This window comes from Salvelinus fontinalis, chromosome 6 (genome assembly GCF_029448725.1).
Source record: "Salvelinus fontinalis isolate EN_2023a chromosome 6, ASM2944872v1, whole genome shotgun sequence".
Lineage (NCBI taxonomy): Eukaryota > Metazoa > Chordata > Actinopteri > Salmoniformes > Salmonidae > Salvelinus > Salvelinus fontinalis.
In genome coordinates this window covers 10,717,115-10,736,380 of record NC_074670.1, presented here as the reverse complement: position 1 = coordinate 10,736,380, position 19,266 = coordinate 10,717,115, and the positions used below count along the sequence as shown (strand labels likewise).

The following is a 19,266-nucleotide window of genomic DNA, read 5'->3' as shown; positions in this document are numbered from 1 at the left end:
AGCATAGGCTACTGTAGCCCCTCCCCCCTCCAAAGCATAGGCTACTGTAGCCCCTCCCCCCTCCAAAGCATAGGCTACTGTAGCCCCTCCTCCCTACAAAGTATAGGCTACTGTAGCCCCTCCCCCCTACAAAGCATAAGCTACTGTAGCCCCTCCCCCCTACCAAGCATAGGCTACTGTAGCCCCTCCCCCCTCCAAAGCATAGGTTACTGTAGCCCCTCCCCCTCCAAAGCATAGGCTACTGTAGCCCTTCACCCCCCAACGCATAGGCTACTGTATTGACGTTACCCTAGGCTACTGTACTGACGTTACCATAGGATACTGTACTGACGTTACCATAGGCTACTGTACTGACGTTACCATAGGATACTGTACTGACGTTACCATAGGATACTGTACTGACGTTACCATAGGATACTGTACTGACGTTACAAGCATGATTCAGAAGATAGGGAGAGAGATTTAATTAGCTGGAGAATAATTAACTTTTACAATACTAGTTAAGAATTCTATAGGCCTAGTTATCACGTTTCACATTGGATATGTTAACTACAAAAAGGAAACGTGTTTTTAATTTTGCTACCGCTCTGCACACACAAGCTTGTTAGCTCAAAGGACATTCAAAGTTCCTCCATAGAAGCTCCTCTTCATAGGTATAATTCTGTGGACCTAATTCAGATAACTCATGTCATAACAAGATGCCCAGCGCTTCAAGCCTCCTCCTCAACCTTCTCTCGCTCTCTCGCCACCTGCAAAATGTCAGTCGCCATAGGCTACACTTGTCTGTCCATCACGCATGTAAACAACTCGTTTTCATACTCTATCCGCACTGATTGACAAAGTCATCTACTGAGCTAAACTGGTTCATATCTTTCTTTTTCTGGACGTAACAGTGGAATGGAACAAAAAGAATAGTGTTTCTGTTCAGAACGAAACAATTGGATAATAATTTGGTTCCAAACCCTGATCCAGACAAAAGTTTAAAAAAAAGAATAATTGGGATTCAGCTTTACCTGATGTGAACTTAACCTTATAGAGTTACTGTCACTTTTGTGGGCCCAACGTAAGGCTACAACACTATGAAGGATTCAGGGAAATTAGGCATTAGACTGTTAGCTTCCCTGTCAGTGACAGACAGCCCTAACTGGCAGCAGACTGTTCTGACTGTCAGCTTTAAGACAGACACAGACAGACAGACAGACAGACAGACAGACAGACAGACAGACAGACAGACAGACAGACAGACAGACATTTAAACCCGCAGGTCCTCTCAGACCTGGGTATCCAGATAGACAGAAAGATAGGCAGACCGACAGACCTTTAAACCTGCAGGTCCTCTCAGACCCGGGTATCCCTGTCAGAAGATGAAAGAAAAATCTGAAATAGGCAAATGGGGTCCATGGACATTTGGTCCAAACAATGTTGATAAATCATACTTGTAACTAAGAATAAAAACATGAATGCCTACTTATTGTTCAGAAATTCACTGCTGTGGAAATACAGACCTGGAACCCTGGATATCCAGGTTGGCCTTCTCCCTGTGTTCCATCATCACCCTGAAGAGAGAATCAAGATAATATTGTTTATTCAGAATATTAGCCTCATGATAAATCAGATAACCTCTTCAATACAAACGTTCTGTTCTTCCATACGCCAGAAGTCACTAACCCTTTTCCCAATGGGCCCTGCATCTCCCGGTGCTCCTGGAGGCCCCCTGGGGCCCTTAACACCCTGGGGGAAGAGACCCTGGTCAAAACATGTATTGTAGTTTGCATGTGTTACCACGTGGTATAGCTGTGTCATCATTGAAATCATTAAATGACTGGCCATCGTACCGCAGGTCCGTGAGAACCCGGCTCTCCTCTGTACCCTTTGAGCCCAGACACTCCACTCAGACCCTTTAAGGGGGAAGAAATGAAGAGAGGGCGTGCGACAATGACTGGAGGTAAAACATCAACCTGTATTTAGCAATAGCCCATGAGAGAGCCAGCCTGTTCCCCGGGAAGGTGTTGTTGGAACCATATAAGAAAGAACAAGTGATCACACAGAGTAATAGATGACAGAGGGACACTCACCTGTGAACCCACGTCTCCAGCCTGACCTTCATGACCCTGTGCTCCAGCAGAGCCTGGGTCACCCGTCTCCCCTTGACCACCTCTTATTCCTGGAGCACCTCTCAGTCCCCTCTCTCCCCCTACACCCTTAAGAGAGACAAATAGGAAGAGAGATGGAGAGAGAGGGAGAGAGAGAGGTCACCAGCTTGGATGTGAACAGCAATGTTCAGCTAAACAGCAACTTCCCATCGGTCAACAAGGCCCTTTTACCATAATGTAAATATCAAATGAAGTGTTTACAAAAGCTAAACCAACTTTTTTGATTCATTAAATACTAACGTGTTTTCTTTGACAGTGAAACAACTATTTAATTCAGCCATTTAGTCAATGTAGAGCAGGGATCATCAACTAGATTGCTTGAGCAGATTGTCGGGTGGCCGGAACATAGTTACAAATAGACGGCAAATTGACCGCAAGAAGCCTTGCTTACATTTGTATTCAATCACATGTTTCTCTCTATTATGCGTGTGAATACTTAGAATAGATCTCTTAAATTCCCTTGAGCTGATTTCATAGTGTCCAACAATAAAAAATAAAAAGATTATTTAGTTTATTTTAGTTTATTTTTTAGAAAACTTGGGGGGGTCAAATAAAACCACCCCCAGGCCAAATTCTGCCCTAGGGCCATCAGTTGGGGCACCCTGATGTTCAGTGATCTAGTAAGATATGTGTCTTCCTGTGTCAGATTATGTGGACAGTATTCGTCCTGGTCCTGGTGTTGTATTGATTCTAGAACTAGCTGAGTTCCAAACCTCTGTGCCTGGCGCTCCAGACGGTCCAAAGTCCCCCTGTAAAACACAGAAAGGTGGACAGGTGCCTGAGGTCATTGTCCAATCGTTATTGGTTACGGCATCATTTTCCCATTCAACTATAAAAAATATACCTATACATTTGGCCGTTTATCACAACTGGCAGTTATCAGAATCTGCAACTTATTGACAATAGAGTTATTGAGGTGGTGGTGTTTTTACCTCGTCTCCTCGGTCACCCTTATTTCCAGGTCCTCCCATTGGTCCAGGCTCCCCCTACAGACACAGATGAAACAATACAGCCACACAGAAAAGCTCTCCTGTGTGATGGATGGATGGTTGATTGAATGATCAAATTACTGATTGATTAATTGATTGATTTGATTAGTTGATAAATCGATAAATTGATTGATTACCTTGACTCCGTTGGGTCCAGACACTCCAGGAACCCCTAGCTCCCCAGGTGTTCCCATCTCTCCCTGTGGACAGGAAGGTGAAATAGAAACTTAAGTCACTCACACATTAAATGCAGAACAGACAATTAAGATGCTGGGTATGAGAGACTTACCTTTTGTCCAGGTAATCCATAAGATCCTGCATCTCCTTTCTGTCCCAGAGGACCTGGCTCCCCCTATCAGAGGAAACAGTCATTACCAACATCAACCAGACTGAACTTAAATATGAATACTTCAGATCAGAGGAAACAGTCATTACCAACATCAACCAGACTGAACTTAAATATGAATACTTCAGATCAGAGGAAACAGTCATTACCAACATCAACCAGACTGAACTTAAATATGAATACTTCAGATCAGAGGAAACAGTCATTACCAACATCAACCAGACTGAACTTAAATATGAATACTTCAGATCAGAGGAAACAGCCATTACCAACATCAACCAGACTGAACTTAAATATGAATACTTCAGATCAGAGGAAACAGTCATTACCAACATCAACCAGACAGAACTTAAATATGAATACTTCAGATCAGAGGAAACAGTCATTACCAACATCAACCAGTCTGAACTTAAATATGAATACTTCAGATCAGAGGAAACAGTCATTACCAACATCAACCAGTCTGAACTTAAATATGAATACTTCAGATATAATTAAGACAATTCCTCTACTATTTATCTAGCATTATTCTATCCAAGTGGGAGACCGGTAAAGATTCCCAAAAGACTGCAAACAAATAAACTCCCACTCATACCCCAATCAAATAAACTCCCACTCATAGCCCAATCAGACATAAACAAACAAAAGGGTTGTTCTTATCCGCCTGGCTAAGTTCCCCAATCATGGCAGAAAAAACACACTCAAAATAACCCTGTCTCATCTTCTGATTTAGTTTGAATTGAATTGCTTTCAACCGCAGAATGAAGCACACCTGTTTTAACAGCAAAAAGGGAATGACTATGAAGTCTGCTGAGGACAGAGTTATGGGAATAATGTGTAGTATTGTAACTCTCTGTTAGCAGTACCTGTCAGTCTACTGACTAGACTAGAGCGCTATTGGCTGCCAAGTGGTTCTTGGCTTTGGGGGGGAAATTCTGGGAAATGATGACCGCTTGGTGTAACGCTCCCAGAGTTTCACTGTAACTAGTCTAGTGGGTCATGAATACAGTAAGCCGTGGTGTGTGTGGGTGCATGTGGTGCGTGTAGTGTGTGTGTGGGTTCGTGTGGTGTGTGTGTGGGTACGTGCACATGGGACAGAGTAGATGGTCTTTTTTAAAGGGGGAGTGTGGAAGTGGGACTAAGGAGGGCTGGTGGTGATCAGTCTGGAACGAATGTGAAGAAAAGGAAAAGCCGTAGGAAACAAGACAAGCAGAGTGTGATGACTTTGACTCTGGTTACATGACCTTGCATCACTCCTATAGACTTACCTCTGCCCCCTCGTCTCCTTTACAACCAGGCAGGCCCATAACCCCAGGGTCCCCCTACAGAGAGAGAAAGAGAGAGGGCGACGTGGGAGTTTACTGCACATTTCAAGGAATAACACTAACATGAGTGACCTCACTGAAGGTTTCCAGAGAAACAGAACTCTCTAATGTACTTTGTAATCTGGGCCTACTACACAGTTATCTGCTCTGAAAAACATCTGCTCTGGTCTGAGAAACATGTCAAGAGATTCAGGGCCCGGGGTGGGGGTGGGGGTGGGGGTGATGGGTGGGGACTGTCTTCACTCTAAATCTTCAATTTGAATATTTTTGAATTATTTGACTTTTTTATTTATATATATATATATATAAAATTTAAAAATATATATATATTTTTATTGCAGAAAAACCAGTGTACAGACAAAAAGTATAGAAACAGACAATGATAACATATGCTTATTAGTGATAACATATTTTTATTAGTCAATTTACATTGCTGAATATGACATTTTTCCATTAGCGCAATTTGATTTGTGAAGTAAAATTGTTTTTATTTATCTTTTTTTATAGTTAAGGAACTTCCCGTCAAATCTCCCAGGGGGATTCTAAAGGGATGTGACAATGAGGCTTTAGTGCTAAACATTTAGTCTAAAAAACACCTATATGATTATTCTGGCTCATATCCACCATACAGCACCTGGAAGGTTTTAAGATCATTCTTTTGGGCACCCTGTTGTGCTCCATATAGTGCCTCACGGGGATGGACAAAAGTATTGCTCTATACTGTATAATAGGTCCAGAGCCTATGGAAGAAGGTACAGGTGTTACATAATACTAACAGCCTTCAGCATGGGCTGAGCCATCATTCATCTGTATTTCATTCTCATCTTGTTTTCGTCTCAACCCCTCTAATAATTCTGGAATATGGGTGTATATAAAGGGAGACCTGTGAGGGCGAAGCCTGCATCCCTGTTTAATTGGTCACTCACACTTTACGAGGCCTTGATAGCCTTGTTTTTCTGTTTGTAAGTTTACAGAGTGATACCCTTGTTAAACATTTAATGATGCGGGGGCTGTGTGTTGAGGTAGAAAACAAACAAACCACAAGGCCGTCTTTCCCGTCCACTCCATCCGCTCCTTTCTCACCCTAGAAACACATGGGTCACATGACTTCATACTGCAATTGGTTGAATTGGTGAGTATGTGACAATGTGTATGACTGAATGGATGGATGGATACATGAATGAATGAATGAATGAATGAATGAATGATGCATAAGATCAACAACATACCTTTTGTCCAGATGGTCCTCTTGGACCCTGTAGGGCAAAATAACGTTTGAACATTTTGACAGCTGAATCTACGGCTGTTGGATGATTTGATGTGATGTATTCTTTGTTTACATTATATACTTATGTACTACAAGGTTTATAAACACTATTATAATCACTATTACTCTCCACAAGACCGATGAGAGCTTACTCTGTCACCAGTAGGACCATGGTCACCCTGTAGAGAAAGAGAGTGACGAACATCAGAGTTTAGCTTCTCAGCACTTAATACGGATCCAGACTTGTAAAATCCTGGTGTTGGAAACACTGGGAACATATGGCATATTTCAATACAGTTAAGTGAATGCTCATGGAACATTGCATTAGCTAACCTTATACAGCCAGACAAGTGTGCCTCTAAATATTGCATTTACGCCATAGCTGTAAATTCTGCCAGGCAAGGTTACATTATAGCTAACCAGCATGTGTTATGAATAATCTAAACATTCAAAGTGGTATATATTTTTATTTTAGATACATAATCACTCTGACCTTCTCTCCTCTGTGTCCTTGGGGCCCCTGGTCACCTGCGGTCCCCTGGGTGACAAAGATATGATCCACATGTGATCCACATTGCCTGTAGCCATCATCTGTAGCATCAAACAGGCTACAGAGCATAATGTATCCACAGTCTACAGTCAGCAGACAGACAAGCTCATGTTCTGTAATGTGTCATATACTACCTTTGCTCCCAAACTTCCCGGTCTCCCGGCAACCCCCTGACGTCCTGGAGTTCCCTGAAAAAAAGAATCATATCTATTTGTCATTGTCATCAGTCAACCTCTTCCAGTGTTAGTCATTCTGGTATAAACTGTGTTAAGCTACAGGAAGCTTCTATCCCTAAGCAATACGACTGATAAATAGTTGACAAAATAGCTACATGGACTATCTGAGTTAACCTTGTGTCTTTATTGACCTTTTATTTTTATTGTGCACTGTCTCTGTTCACACTCACAGGGCCCTACACACACACACACACACTGTCACTCCAACACACACACACATGCACTCCATCATCTGCTCACTCAGACATAATATGCACATTCATATTGACTCTACACACAAGCACAGCCACTCACATACAAGCTGCTGCTACTCTGTTTACCTTATATCCTGTTGCCTAGTCACCTTGCTCATATAGTATATAGTATATATATATATATATATATACCTCCATCACTCCAATGTTCCTGCACATTGTAAATATGGTATGGGAACTGACCCTGTATATAGTATGCTTACTTACTTATTGTTAGGTTTTGAGTTTGCAAGAGAGGCATTTCACTGTATTTGTGCATGTGACATTACACCCTTTGGCCCACATTTCCTATTGAGACAGAGAAGAAAGTCTTGGACTTGCCAGACTGCCAGAAGTTGTGCACAGAACACGGTACTGTACAATAGAATCAATTAAACTAAGCCTTTTTCAGTTCCACTACCTCCTCGTCTCCTTAATGCATTTCTTGGCTGGAACACACAAGAGCTGTGTTGACTAGCAGTGGGCTAGGCAGGCCATCTGGATGCCATGATTAGATCAGACACAGAGAAGGCCAGAGTCATTACTCCCCATCAGGTAAACAGGGGCCTGGGGGCAGGCTCTGGAGAACACTCAGATCATACATAGAAATGTTTGTTATAGAGGGGACATGATTCCCTATTCCACATGACATAGAAGCATGGCTTTTCTATGTAATATATTTCTATCCCAATGTTCCATAACGCTGCACCCCATGGAATACGGTCCTGGTAAAGCAAAGATTGTCATCTCATTAACATTCCATTGGATATTGGCGCAAAGCCACTCCCACCCTTAAAACCTTTGGTTTGAATCCAGACCACAGCAGGGGCAGCTCTGGATCCTCTGTAGGCAAGATACTACTGAATCAAGCCTCAGTCTTTCCCTTTGTCTTACTCTCGCTCTCATCACTCTGACACACAGTCATGCACGCCTCCATCACACACACACACACACACTCTCTTTTCTCTTATGTACATTGGCGAGTGAAACACGTCTCTTTGCCCTGATAGTAAAAGCACATGCCATGCGATCTTATTCTGGCACGGAAAAGATCCCATGATACTGTAGACGACTGGCTGGAAACCCTTGACCGCCACTGGTTGAATCTCATGTTTATGGACAAGCCAGTCTATTCCATCTTCTATTTTTTTCAATCAATCTGGTTTCAAACCAGTATCAGTACTTTCTGTTTCACTCATTCTTTCACTGTACTGATATTGACCTTGTAATACTGTGTGATTATAAATGTCTGGCATATTTATAGTAATGTGTTTCATGTGCTTTTCACTGTGCACAAACGCACACGCACACACACTTACGCACACACACGTGTTTACATTGTGAATCCTTACTGTATATGAACTGCAGTACGTGAGCCAAATCCCCAGGGTTTGATTAATGTTCCTCAGGCCCCCTTCTCCACCTCCCCCAATGCTTACTTATCCCTTACTTAGGTACTGAGAGTTGGAGCTAAGCAAACCATCAGTAATTTGAGGTAAGGTAAGTATATCTAAGAATGCAGCGATGGTCATTTTCAATATTTTCCCCAATAGCTAAGGTGGGCGACAGATAGCCTAGCGGTTAAGAGCGTTGGGCCAGTAACTGAAAGTTGATGGTTTGAATCTGTCGATGTGCCCTTGAGCAAGGCACTCAACCCTAATTGCCCCTGTAAGCCACTCTGGATACGAGCGTCTGGTAAATGTAAATGTGGTGTTTTAACTAAAAGGAAAACAGAGAGCACCCTACCGCGCCCCCTCCTGCACCAGCAGGGCCTTGAGATCCCAGGGGAGCCTGTGAAACAAAGAACACTGATGAGAAAGGCTTCTGACTCAACTGGACCCCATATTAAGACTGTACTGAGATTAGATTAATCAAGACAAACAATCTGTACTGAAGTTTTCTGCGAGATCATGTTGAAAAATGACGACAATGTGATCAGGCTTACCTTGCACTCGAACGAACAGCACTGAAAAGGAACAATAAACATAAATCAACCCCAGTTATAATCACTGTTCATAAATGAGATCGCAAACAACAATCATCACACTGCATTGGTCGGGAACTATCAAATCAAATTTTATTGGTAACATACACATATTTAGCAGATGTTGTAGCGAAATGCTTGTATCAAAAAGACTGAAGAAAAAACTCACCACAGATTCAGAATCCTTGTACTACAGATCCATAAAATAAGAGACAGACATTTGATTACAATAGTCTATTTGGGCAACAATAAAAATGGCCTACAGTAAATGACATTTAGGTACAGGGCCTTGGTTTAAAAATGGCCTACGGTAAATTACATTTAGGTACAGGGCCTTGGTTTAAAAATGGCCTACAGTAAATGACATTTAGGTACAGGGCCTTGGTTTAAAAATGGCCTACAGTAAATGACATTTAGGTACAGGGCCTTGGTTTAAAAATGGCCTACAGTAAATGACATTTAGGTACAGGGCCTTGGTTTAAAAATGGCCCACAGTAAATTACATTTAGGTACAAGGCCTTGGTTTAAAAATGGCCTACAGTAAATGACATTTAGGTACAGGGCCTTGGTTTAAAAATGGCCTACAGTAAATGACATTTAGGTACAGGGCCTTGATTTAAAAATGGCCTACAGTAAATGTCCCGTTCCTGACCTATTTCTGTTAGTTTGTTGTATGTGTTAGTTGGTCAGGATGTGAATTTGGGTGGGCATTCTATGTTTTCTGTTTCTATGTTGGTTTATGGGTTGCCTGGTATGGCTCTTAATTAGAGGCAGGTGTTTGGCGTTCCTCTAATTAAGAGTCATATTTAGGTAGGTGTTTTCACAGTGTTTGTTGTGGGTGGTTGTCTCCTGTGTCAGTGTTTGTCGCACCATACGGGACTGTTTCGGTTTGTTTGTTCATCGTTAATTTATGTGTAGGCTATTTTCCCTGTTCGTGCGTTATTCGTGTTATGTGAGTCCATCGTCCAGGTCTGTCTACACCGTTTGTTGTTTTGTTAGTTTATTAGTCAAGTTCGTGTTTTCGTGTTATTCTTTAATAAATTATGTCTTCAAACTCCGCTGCATATTGGTTCAATCCCTGCTCCTCCTCTTCTGAGGAAGAGGAAACCCGTTACAGTAAATGACATTTAGGTACAGGGCCTTGGTTTAAAAATGGCCTACAGTAAATTACATTTAGGTACAGGGCCTTTGTTTAAAAATGGCCGCTTGTATGATGGTAACTATGTGACCATGGTGTACTCACCATGGTAGACACTATGTAGCTGATGGTGTTCCTAACAACCTGCGGGTCCTCACTAGTAGCAGACATGTTATGGGTGTGTTGTACATCTGTTGCTATGGAACCAAGTCTGTTGTCCTGCAGAGAGAGAGACAGAGAGAGAGAGAGATACTGAAAAACTACCTCAAACATTCTCTGTGTGTGTAAAAAAATGCTGTTTTAATTGTTTTAATTATTTGTATAATGGGCCCTATGGGACTCCCAATCACGGCCAGATGTGATGCAGCCTGGATGTTGACATACCCACACATTCCTGAGGTGCAAGAGAAGAATGCAAAGACTACATATAAATATATAAAATACAGTGGGACCCTTGATTTAAAAAACTCAGACTGTCAGACTACAGCCAATCCTGTTTGTTTGAGCAGTATTTGTTATTGTATTTCCATGGCCACTACAGAGGGCAAAGGTCTCTGTCTACAACTGGAACTTTTAGCCAGAGCTCTATTCTAGTCCCTCTTGATTACCAGGTGATGCGGAGTGATAGCCACGCTGAAGATTTTAATGTCCATGGCTCTGGCCTCAGACACGGTGTATGCCACCCCGCCACACGGCTCCTTATATCCGTCCAGCGGGTGGCCATCTGTCACCACCACCATGTACTTGTTGCCATGGAGAGGAGAGCTGTGGGTTGAAGAAAGAGGTACAACAAAGCAGAGCGTGTGAGTCAAACGGGATCCTTTCTGTATAATTGTGGAGCAGACTTTATTTTGTCAGAAGCTTTGTGGAGGAACTCCATCTCCCTAGTAGAGGTTTGAATGTCTATCTGTTTACCCTGCAAGGATGCAAGAAATGTGCTTTAACTTGCCCCTGACAAAACGTTGAACTCTGCTCCAAGGTGTAAATAACAAAGCATTTTCCTAAGAGCACTATAGAAGTGAAGGAGGAAAGTATTACACAATATCAAAGTATCATGCATGGTATATTGGGATAGAATGCATGTGCTGTAAGACACTCTCTCACAAACGTCCCATTTGAGATGGATACATGCATGCAGACAGACAGACAGACAGACTAACTAACTAACTGACTGACTGGTCGATTGACTCGTACTAACTACTCAATCAACCAATCTGTCACGCCCTGATCTGTTTCACCTGTCCTTGGGATTGTCTCCACCCCCTCCAGGTGTCGCTTATTTTCCCCAGTGTATTTATCCCTGTGTTTCCTGTCTCTCTGTGCCAGTTCATCTCGTCTGTTTCAAGTCAACCAGTGTGTTTCTCACCGTGCTCCTGCTTTTGCTATTCTCACTTTTGCTAGTCCTCCCGGTTTTGACCCCATGCCTGTTTTCTGGACTCCGTACCCGCCTGCCTGACCAGTCTGCCTGCCTGACCAGTCTGCCTGCCACTCAGTACCTCCTGGACTCTGATCTGGTTTTGACCTTTTGCCTGTCCATTCTCTTGCCTACCCTTTTTTGAACTAATAAATATCAAATACTCAAACCATCTGCATCTGGGCCTGGCCCTGAGCCCTTATACAATCGATGGACTCACCCTGTCATCAGCTGCCCAGTTGCTACGGAGATGGCACAGTCGGTGTGGGTTCCCTTGCCGATGTAGCGGATGTCCTGTATGGCTCTCTTCAGCTGAGTTCTTCCTTGGGCCTCCTTGGTGCTGGTTAGCTCGCTCATCACCTTCACCTCATCACTGTAGTGCAGCACTCCCACACTCCACGTCAGGTTACGCTCACAGCGGTAGTATCTAGATGAGCACAGGCAGAGCTATGTCACACAAAGCGTGACACAAAGCAAGTTACCTCTGATCTACATGCACTACAGGTGTCTACAGGGACAATTCCCCTCAATCAGCAGTATTTAATTTACTGTCTACAGATTAAAAGGCAGGGAGTTCGTTCATGGGAATGATGTATTGATTCCCAGAGGGGAGAAAGTGGTACTAAAACCTCATAGAACAAATCTATTACAAGTGTGCCGTCTTGCCAAGCCCCAAGCACATTTACACCCATCGTCCTCCTGCTATTTTTTCCAGTACCCAATCAAACCATCAGGCAGTTGCTATTCTGATGAAGTCAATGAAAGATACAGAAATACTCCACCAACCGTGTCAGGAACAAGGAGCTGTCTAGAACTATGTGTTCTTTGGCTCTTTAAACTTTAGGCCAGTAGTATTTTGCATACTTCCGTAGGATCACATCACAAAAACAAATCTACTATTTTGGCTGTTTTGCAAAGAAGTTGTGCTGAGTCAGACACATTAGTGGATACACCATGATCTTTGGCAAATGGCATACTAGCAAACATTTATCCTTCCTTTATAAACATTGAGCTGATGCTATTTTATTGTACAATAATGTCTTGAATTACAGGGCTTCTCCAAAACATGGACCCCAATTCAATAAATGTCAGATAATGACAAAGCTCACTGTGTGCCTGCATGACTGAAAGTGTTGTTCTCCTATATGTGTATTTCTTATCACGTGAAGATGTCATTCATCAGGTCCTCTGAACTTCAGTAGGACAACTCCTTCGCTGTAAGGTGAGACTTCAGTAGATGGAGATAACATATCAACCTTTCTCTCAGTCAGGAATGCAGGTCAGTGCATTCCTGACTAAACCCCAAACCTTTTCTGGACGAATGATTTGGAATGGCTGCACTGAACAGACACTCATTACACTGGCTGCCTGTCTGGGCTTGTTAGGGATTCTCTCTCTCTCACTCTCACTCTCTCACACACACACACACACACACACACACACACACACACACACACACACACACACACACACACCCCAGAGAGGGAGAGATAAAGGTGGGGGCTGACACACACACACACACACACACACACACACACACACACACACACACACACACACACACACACACACACACACACACACACACACACACACACACACACACACACACACACACAGTCATTCAGTGATGAAACGTATCGGTATGGGCCACAGAAAACACAGCTCAAATATATTAACCGTAATAGTTGCACTGTTTCCGAACAGTGGGATGGCAAAAGCAAGTCTATTACGATTTATAATAGATAAGTTGCAGCATCTGTATAAATGCCGCTGGTCTTAGCAAAAGCCCAATGCGTTTTGTAGTTCAACAAGCTGAGCTGTCTTGGCCTCCGTAGATCACTTTCCTTCAGTCAAATTACCAAATCGCCCTCTAGTGGCCTCATGGATGGAATGTTATTCATATTTGTCATCATTTCATAATGAATCCACTTTCTTTTTTTTACTGCCGAAACTCCGGTGTTTTAATGTCAAATGGTTTTGTTATATTTTTCTGGATTATTGACCTCTGCCTACCCTGAGCCTGCCTGCCGACCAGTACCTTTGCCCCACCTCTTGATTATTGACCTCTGCCTACCCTTACCCTGAGCCTGCCTGCCGTCTGGTACCTTTGCCCCACCTCTGGATTATTGACCTCTGCCTACCCTGAGCCTGCCTGCTGACCAGTACCTTTGCCCCACCTCTTGATTATTGACCTCTGCCTACCCTGACCATGAGCCTGCCTGCTGACCAGTACCTTTGCCCCACCTCTGGATTATTGACCTCTGCCTACCCTGACCATGAGCCTGCCTGCTGACCAGTACCTTTGCCCCACCTCCTGATTATTGACCTCTGCCTACCCTGACCATGAGCCTGCCTGCTGACCAGTACCTTTGCCCCACCTCTGGATTATTGACCTCTGCCTACCCTTACCCTGAGCCTGCCTGCCGACCAGTACCTTTGCCCCACCTCTTGATTATTGACCTCTGCCTACCCTTACCCTGAGCCTGCCTGCCGTCTGGTACCTTTGCCCCACCTCTGGATTATTGACCACTGCCTACCCTGACCCTGCCTGCCGTCCGGTACCGTTGCCCCACCTCTGGTTTACTGACCCCTGCCTGCCTTGACCTGTCTTGCCTGCCCTGTTGGATTATTAAACCATTGTTAATTTGACGTGTCTGCACCTGGGTCTTACCTTCATACCTGATATCTGACATGGTACAGGTGTATTCTTTTTTTTAAGCCCATAACCATGTGTGTGAGGTGTATACTTTTGTTTCAAGGTAGATTTGTTTAAGACTAACAAGAAACACTCTGTGTGACTCTGTTTTAGCCCACAGCAGTATGCTTGTGCTTTTCCAAGAGCATCATATTAACGTAACCCTGAGCACCATGTAAGGAGAGAAGCTGTTCTCATGCACTACCTCTCAGCCCCGATTCATCACTGTAGAACCACAGTTCACACAGAGGTCAACACACAACCGTGTTCATAAGACTGCATGTAGTGAGGCAGACCTCCTGAGATGATCATCAACAACACATTGTCAGGAGAACACTACTGCCCAGAGCAGCTATCAATGGACATTCTGCATGTTGCTTATCAGGGTGGGTCTGAGTGTGTGGTGAATTTACTGGTACAATATGACTATGTTGTAATAATGATCACAGAGGGTAGTTTAAGGAATGAAACAGGAGGTATGCCAATGGAAGCCTCTGTAGGAGGAGTGATATTGTTTGGTCTGCGTTACAGTCTGTGGGGTGAATAAACGGTCAAGCGCGAGTTTCCCAGAAGCCTTGTCGCTAACATGACACTTGATTTCTCTTGGCAAGCTCGCCCTAATCATTACTACGTAGCATTAATTACCGTTTAGTTGCCAAATGTCATGAATTGAAGTAAGGGACCTGAAAACACCCATTGTTAACCACATAATTTCTTAATGAATACCAGTCATGTAGCTGAAACTGTCAGTATGGAGGTGATACACACCTAGTGTTGAGCTGGTCCACAAAGTCCAGGGCAAACTGCTTGATCTGATCAACGAAGGAGCCGTAGGGCTTGGCTCTCAGCGCCACACTCTCTGAGGTGTCCAGAACAATGTACACATCCGCTGGGCAGTCTGGGGAAACAGGAAGGGGAGGATAATGTTAGATTTGACATGGCATAAAAAAAATTACAAAATATTTTTTAAATGGTGATACTGTGTTCAATATAGTTTTTATTACATTTTTTCTGGTGTCACGTTCTGACCATAGTTCTTGTGTGTTTTGCTTGTTTTCGTGTTGGTCAGGACGTGAGCTGGGTGGGCATTCTATGTTGTGTGTCTAGTTTGTCTGTTTCTATGTTTGGCCTAATATGGTTCTCAATCAGAGGCAGATGTGTTGTCAATGATTGGGAATCATATATAGGTGGCTTGTTTTGTGTTGGGTTTGTGGGTGGTTGTTTCCTGTCTCTGTGTTTTCTCTGCACCAGCTAGGACTGTATCGGTTTGCCACTTTTTGTTATTTTGTATTTGTAAGTGTTCTCTGTTTATCATTTAATTGAACATGTTGAGCACTGGCTACGCTGCCTCTTCTCTTGAAGAGAGGGAAGGCTGCCGTTACATCTGGATACTGAAACAGGCTTATTTTTCATTAAACTGACTGTTCTGGTTCAATTCAACTTCAGGACAGTTAACACATATGTTGAAAATGTACTCTGCCTTAGTAATTTATGAAAAAAAGATCCATAAACAGACATTATGTGGAATTCCCACTGGTAAGCTCAATTCCCAAGAATTTCTGAAGAACTGCTTCTTTATAGCCAACTAAGCCAAGGATATTTTTCAAATGGGATGACATCTCCTTATAAAATATTTAATAGAAAATGATTCAAGTAAAAGTGAAAGTCCCCCAGTAAAATATTACTTGAGTAAAAGTCTAAAAGTATCTGGTTTAAAAATCACTTAAGTACAGTGGTGAAAAACATTCTCATTGTCGTACTTGAGGAAAAGTGAAAAGTAAATGCTATACATCAAATTCCTTATGTTAAGCAAACCAGACGGCACAATTGTATATATATTTTTTAATGTATTGCTAGTCAGGGGCACACTCCAACACTCAGACATGAATGACAAAGGCAGTATTTGTGTTTAGTGAGTCCACCAGATCAAAGGCAGTAGGGATGACAACTCATTATATTTATACAGTATGTGCGTGAATTGGATATTGCTGTCCTGGCTGAGCATTTGAAATGTAATGAGTACTTTTGGGTGTCAGGGATAAATTGTGGGAGTAGAATTTACATATTTTCTTTAGGAATGTAGTGGAGTAAAAGTAAGAGTAGTCAACAAAAAAATATACAGATACTGAAGAAAAAAACTACTTAAGTAGGATTTTAAAGTATTTTTTACATAATTACATTACACCACTGGTCGTTGCTATAACAACTAGCATAGAATGCTTTCTGAACACAAATCCAATTTGGTCACAGTGTTTGGAGAGTCAGTTATACAGAATGGATTTGATTTTTTTTTGTTGCATTAAGGCCTGCAGTGTGAACAAAGCTTAAGTCCTATACAGACATAGAGAGAAATGGCTGGTTCAATCCAAAGATGTCTTATTACACAGGTACTCCATATATCAACATGTTGTAGTAGAGAGATACATGCAACCTCCTTTTTAACGACTGCTCAGAGGATATTGACTGACAAGATTTACTGACCTCCCTCTGTTTTCTATTACAGGGGTTGAGCACATTTGGGTTTGGTTAATCAACTTGGCCACTTTCCAAAATCATATATCATCTCCAGCACGAAACAACTGTCTATTCAGAAAGTATTCAGACCCCTTGATTTTGTGACGTTACAGCCTTATTCTAAAATGTATTAAAAACTAAAATTTCCCTCAACAATCCACACACAGTACAAAGTGAAAACATTTTTTTGACATTTTTGCAAATGTATAAAAGATAAAAAAACTGAAATACCTTATTTACATACGTATTCAGACCCTTTACTATGAGACTTGCAAAAATGGGGAGAAGGGCCTTGGTCAGGGAGGTGACAATGAACCCGATGGTCAATCTGAAAGAGCTCCAGATTTCCTCTGTGGAGATGGGAGAACCTTCCAGAAGGACAACCAACTCTGCAGCACTCCACCAATTAGGCCTTTATGTTAGAGTGGCCAGACAGCCCGCTTGGAGTTTGCCAAAGGGAACCTAAAGACTCTCAGACCATGAGAAACAAGATTCTCTGGTCTAATGAATCCAAGATTGAACTCTTTGGCCTGAATACCAAGCGTCACGTCTGGAGGAAACCTGGCACCATTCCTACGGTGAAGCATGGTGGTGGTAGCATCATACTGTGGGGATATTTGTCAGTGGCAGGGACTGTGAGACTAGTCAGGATCGAGGGAAAGATGAACGGAGCAAAGTACAGAGAGCTCCTTGGTGAAAACCTGCTCCAGAGCGCTCAAGGCCACAGACTGGGGCGAAGGTTCACCTTCCAACAGGACAACGACCCTAAGCACACAGCCAAGACAATGCAAGAGTGGCTTTGGGACAAGTCTCTGAATGTCGTTGAGTGGCCCAGCCAGAGCCCGGACTTGAACCCGATCGAACATCTCTGGAGAGACCTGAAAATAGCTGTGCAGTGACGCTCCCCGTCCAACCTGACAGAGCTTGAGAAGATCTGCAGAGAAGAATGGGAGAAACTCCCCAAATACAGGTGTGCCAAGTTTGTATAGTCGTACCCAAGAAGACTCAAGGCTGTAATCGCTGCGAATGGTGCTTCAACAAAGTACTGAGTAAAGGGTCTGAATACTTATGTAAATGTAATATTTTTTATTTATTTATTTGCAAACATTTCTAAAAACCTGTTTTTGCTTTGTCATTATGGGGTATGGTGTGTAGATTGGTGAGTGATTTTCAAAACCTTCAACGAGCTTCTAGCCAGAGGGATGCCATTTTTCTTGATCCCCACATCACCGCCAATCTCATAGTGTTCTAAAATCACTGTTTTTAAAATGTTTAAACTTTTGATGATGTCATTGGGTAGGATGTTTTCACTTTTTTTTTACGTCTTTTTTGTTGTTTCCACGTGTTGACAATGGTACGGTGCTGGAGATGAGGAAAATGAGGTTGAAATGTGATTGAGTTGCCCTTTAAAGTGCATCAAAATTAATATGTACTACCCTTTCACTTGGCAACATTAATGATTCTTGTGTTTTATGCTTTGCTTTGGCAAATGTTCAACAGATATTAAGCATTGGCATAACATCTTGCTAAGTAAAAAAAGAGTGGGCAGGAGAGCAAGGCTACTCAGCTACAGCTTGGCTTGATAGCCTACCATAGAGGTCTCCTCTGTTCCTCCCATTGAGAGAGCAGGCACCGTGGACTAGCGACACCAACGAGAGAAGTAGAACAGCACCGGTCAGGTTCATCATGGGACAGGCCCTCCTGAGACGCAGGGGAGAAGGGACTTCAGGAGAACCTAGGCCAAAGAAAAATATTCAATAAAAAGAGAATGTTTAAGCACATCCAGCTTGGGTGGTCAAAGCCTGAAACCCCTCTTCACACCCAGCCTCCATACATCCTGTTGTAGGCCTTTGTAATCGTCATCCAAATATAAATGCATCAGAATTTTCCTCAGTCAACATCGGTACCTACTACCTACCTTCAACAAGTCAACAAGAGTAAATGCTTTTCAAAATAAAGTACAGTGTTTAAAATGTTATTTTATTGACAAATTATTTTCCAATACTGGTATTTCCAAATGCTTTGGTGCATAATGCTTATGACTTAACTTCAGATGCATACAAGTGTTGAATTTCATGTCTATTCCCATTGAATCCACACTTGACAACGGAGAGGTTTCCTTGTCATTCTAAAGTGGTATGGTTCTAAACTGACAAATGGATTTGTTCCAAACTCTTCTAAAGTGACCAGTGGTAGGTTCTAAGCACTTTAGAATACGTATGTGTTTAATAAAGTGGCATTTCTTACCTTTCTCTCTTTTGGATATGTGTTAAAATGTGAATATCCCACAGGTTTGGGTCGTCCAGGTGTGTTTGCTGCTCTCTCTGCTAGCAGTCTGTGCAACAGGAGAGGGTGGGGCTCACCTGCAAAGTATCCTCCCATCTCACACCCCACACAATCCTTACTGCTACCTTACAGC

The 19,266-nt window shown here is 42.7% G+C and overlaps 1 protein-coding gene across 1 annotated transcript in view; it reads right to left on the bottom strand.

The window, feature by feature from the left end:
* LOC129857015 (collagen alpha-1(VI) chain-like) overlaps positions 1–19,266 on the bottom strand; it is a 38,929-nt gene extending 19,663 nt beyond the window's left edge. Inside the window, exons 1-24 of the mRNA XM_055924871.1 lie at positions 19,095–19,266; positions 18,439–18,582; positions 15,102–15,231; positions 11,856–12,062; positions 10,830–10,986; positions 10,327–10,440; positions 9,253–9,273; positions 9,045–9,065; positions 8,846–8,890; positions 6,765–6,818; positions 6,574–6,618; positions 6,233–6,259; positions 6,043–6,069; positions 5,853–5,897; positions 4,757–4,810; positions 3,432–3,494; positions 3,280–3,342; positions 3,086–3,139; positions 2,867–2,902; positions 2,076–2,201; positions 1,836–1,898; positions 1,669–1,731; positions 1,506–1,556; positions 1,319–1,354 (exon numbers count right to left, since the gene is read on the bottom strand). Of these exons, the coding sequence (XP_055780846.1) occupies positions 1,319–1,354; positions 1,506–1,556; positions 1,669–1,731; positions 1,836–1,898; positions 2,076–2,201; positions 2,867–2,902; positions 3,086–3,139; positions 3,280–3,342; positions 3,432–3,494; positions 4,757–4,810; positions 5,853–5,897; positions 6,043–6,069; positions 6,233–6,259; positions 6,574–6,618; positions 6,765–6,818; positions 8,846–8,890; positions 9,045–9,065; positions 9,253–9,273; positions 10,327–10,440; positions 10,830–10,986; positions 11,856–12,062; positions 15,102–15,231; positions 18,439–18,535 (1,599 nt within the window). The 5' untranslated portion in view covers positions 18,536–18,582; positions 19,095–19,266. The remainder of the gene's footprint in view (positions 1–1,318; positions 1,355–1,505; positions 1,557–1,668; positions 1,732–1,835; positions 1,899–2,075; positions 2,202–2,866; positions 2,903–3,085; positions 3,140–3,279; positions 3,343–3,431; positions 3,495–4,756; positions 4,811–5,852; positions 5,898–6,042; positions 6,070–6,232; positions 6,260–6,573; positions 6,619–6,764; positions 6,819–8,845; positions 8,891–9,044; positions 9,066–9,252; positions 9,274–10,326; positions 10,441–10,829; positions 10,987–11,855; positions 12,063–15,101; positions 15,232–18,438; positions 18,583–19,094) is intronic.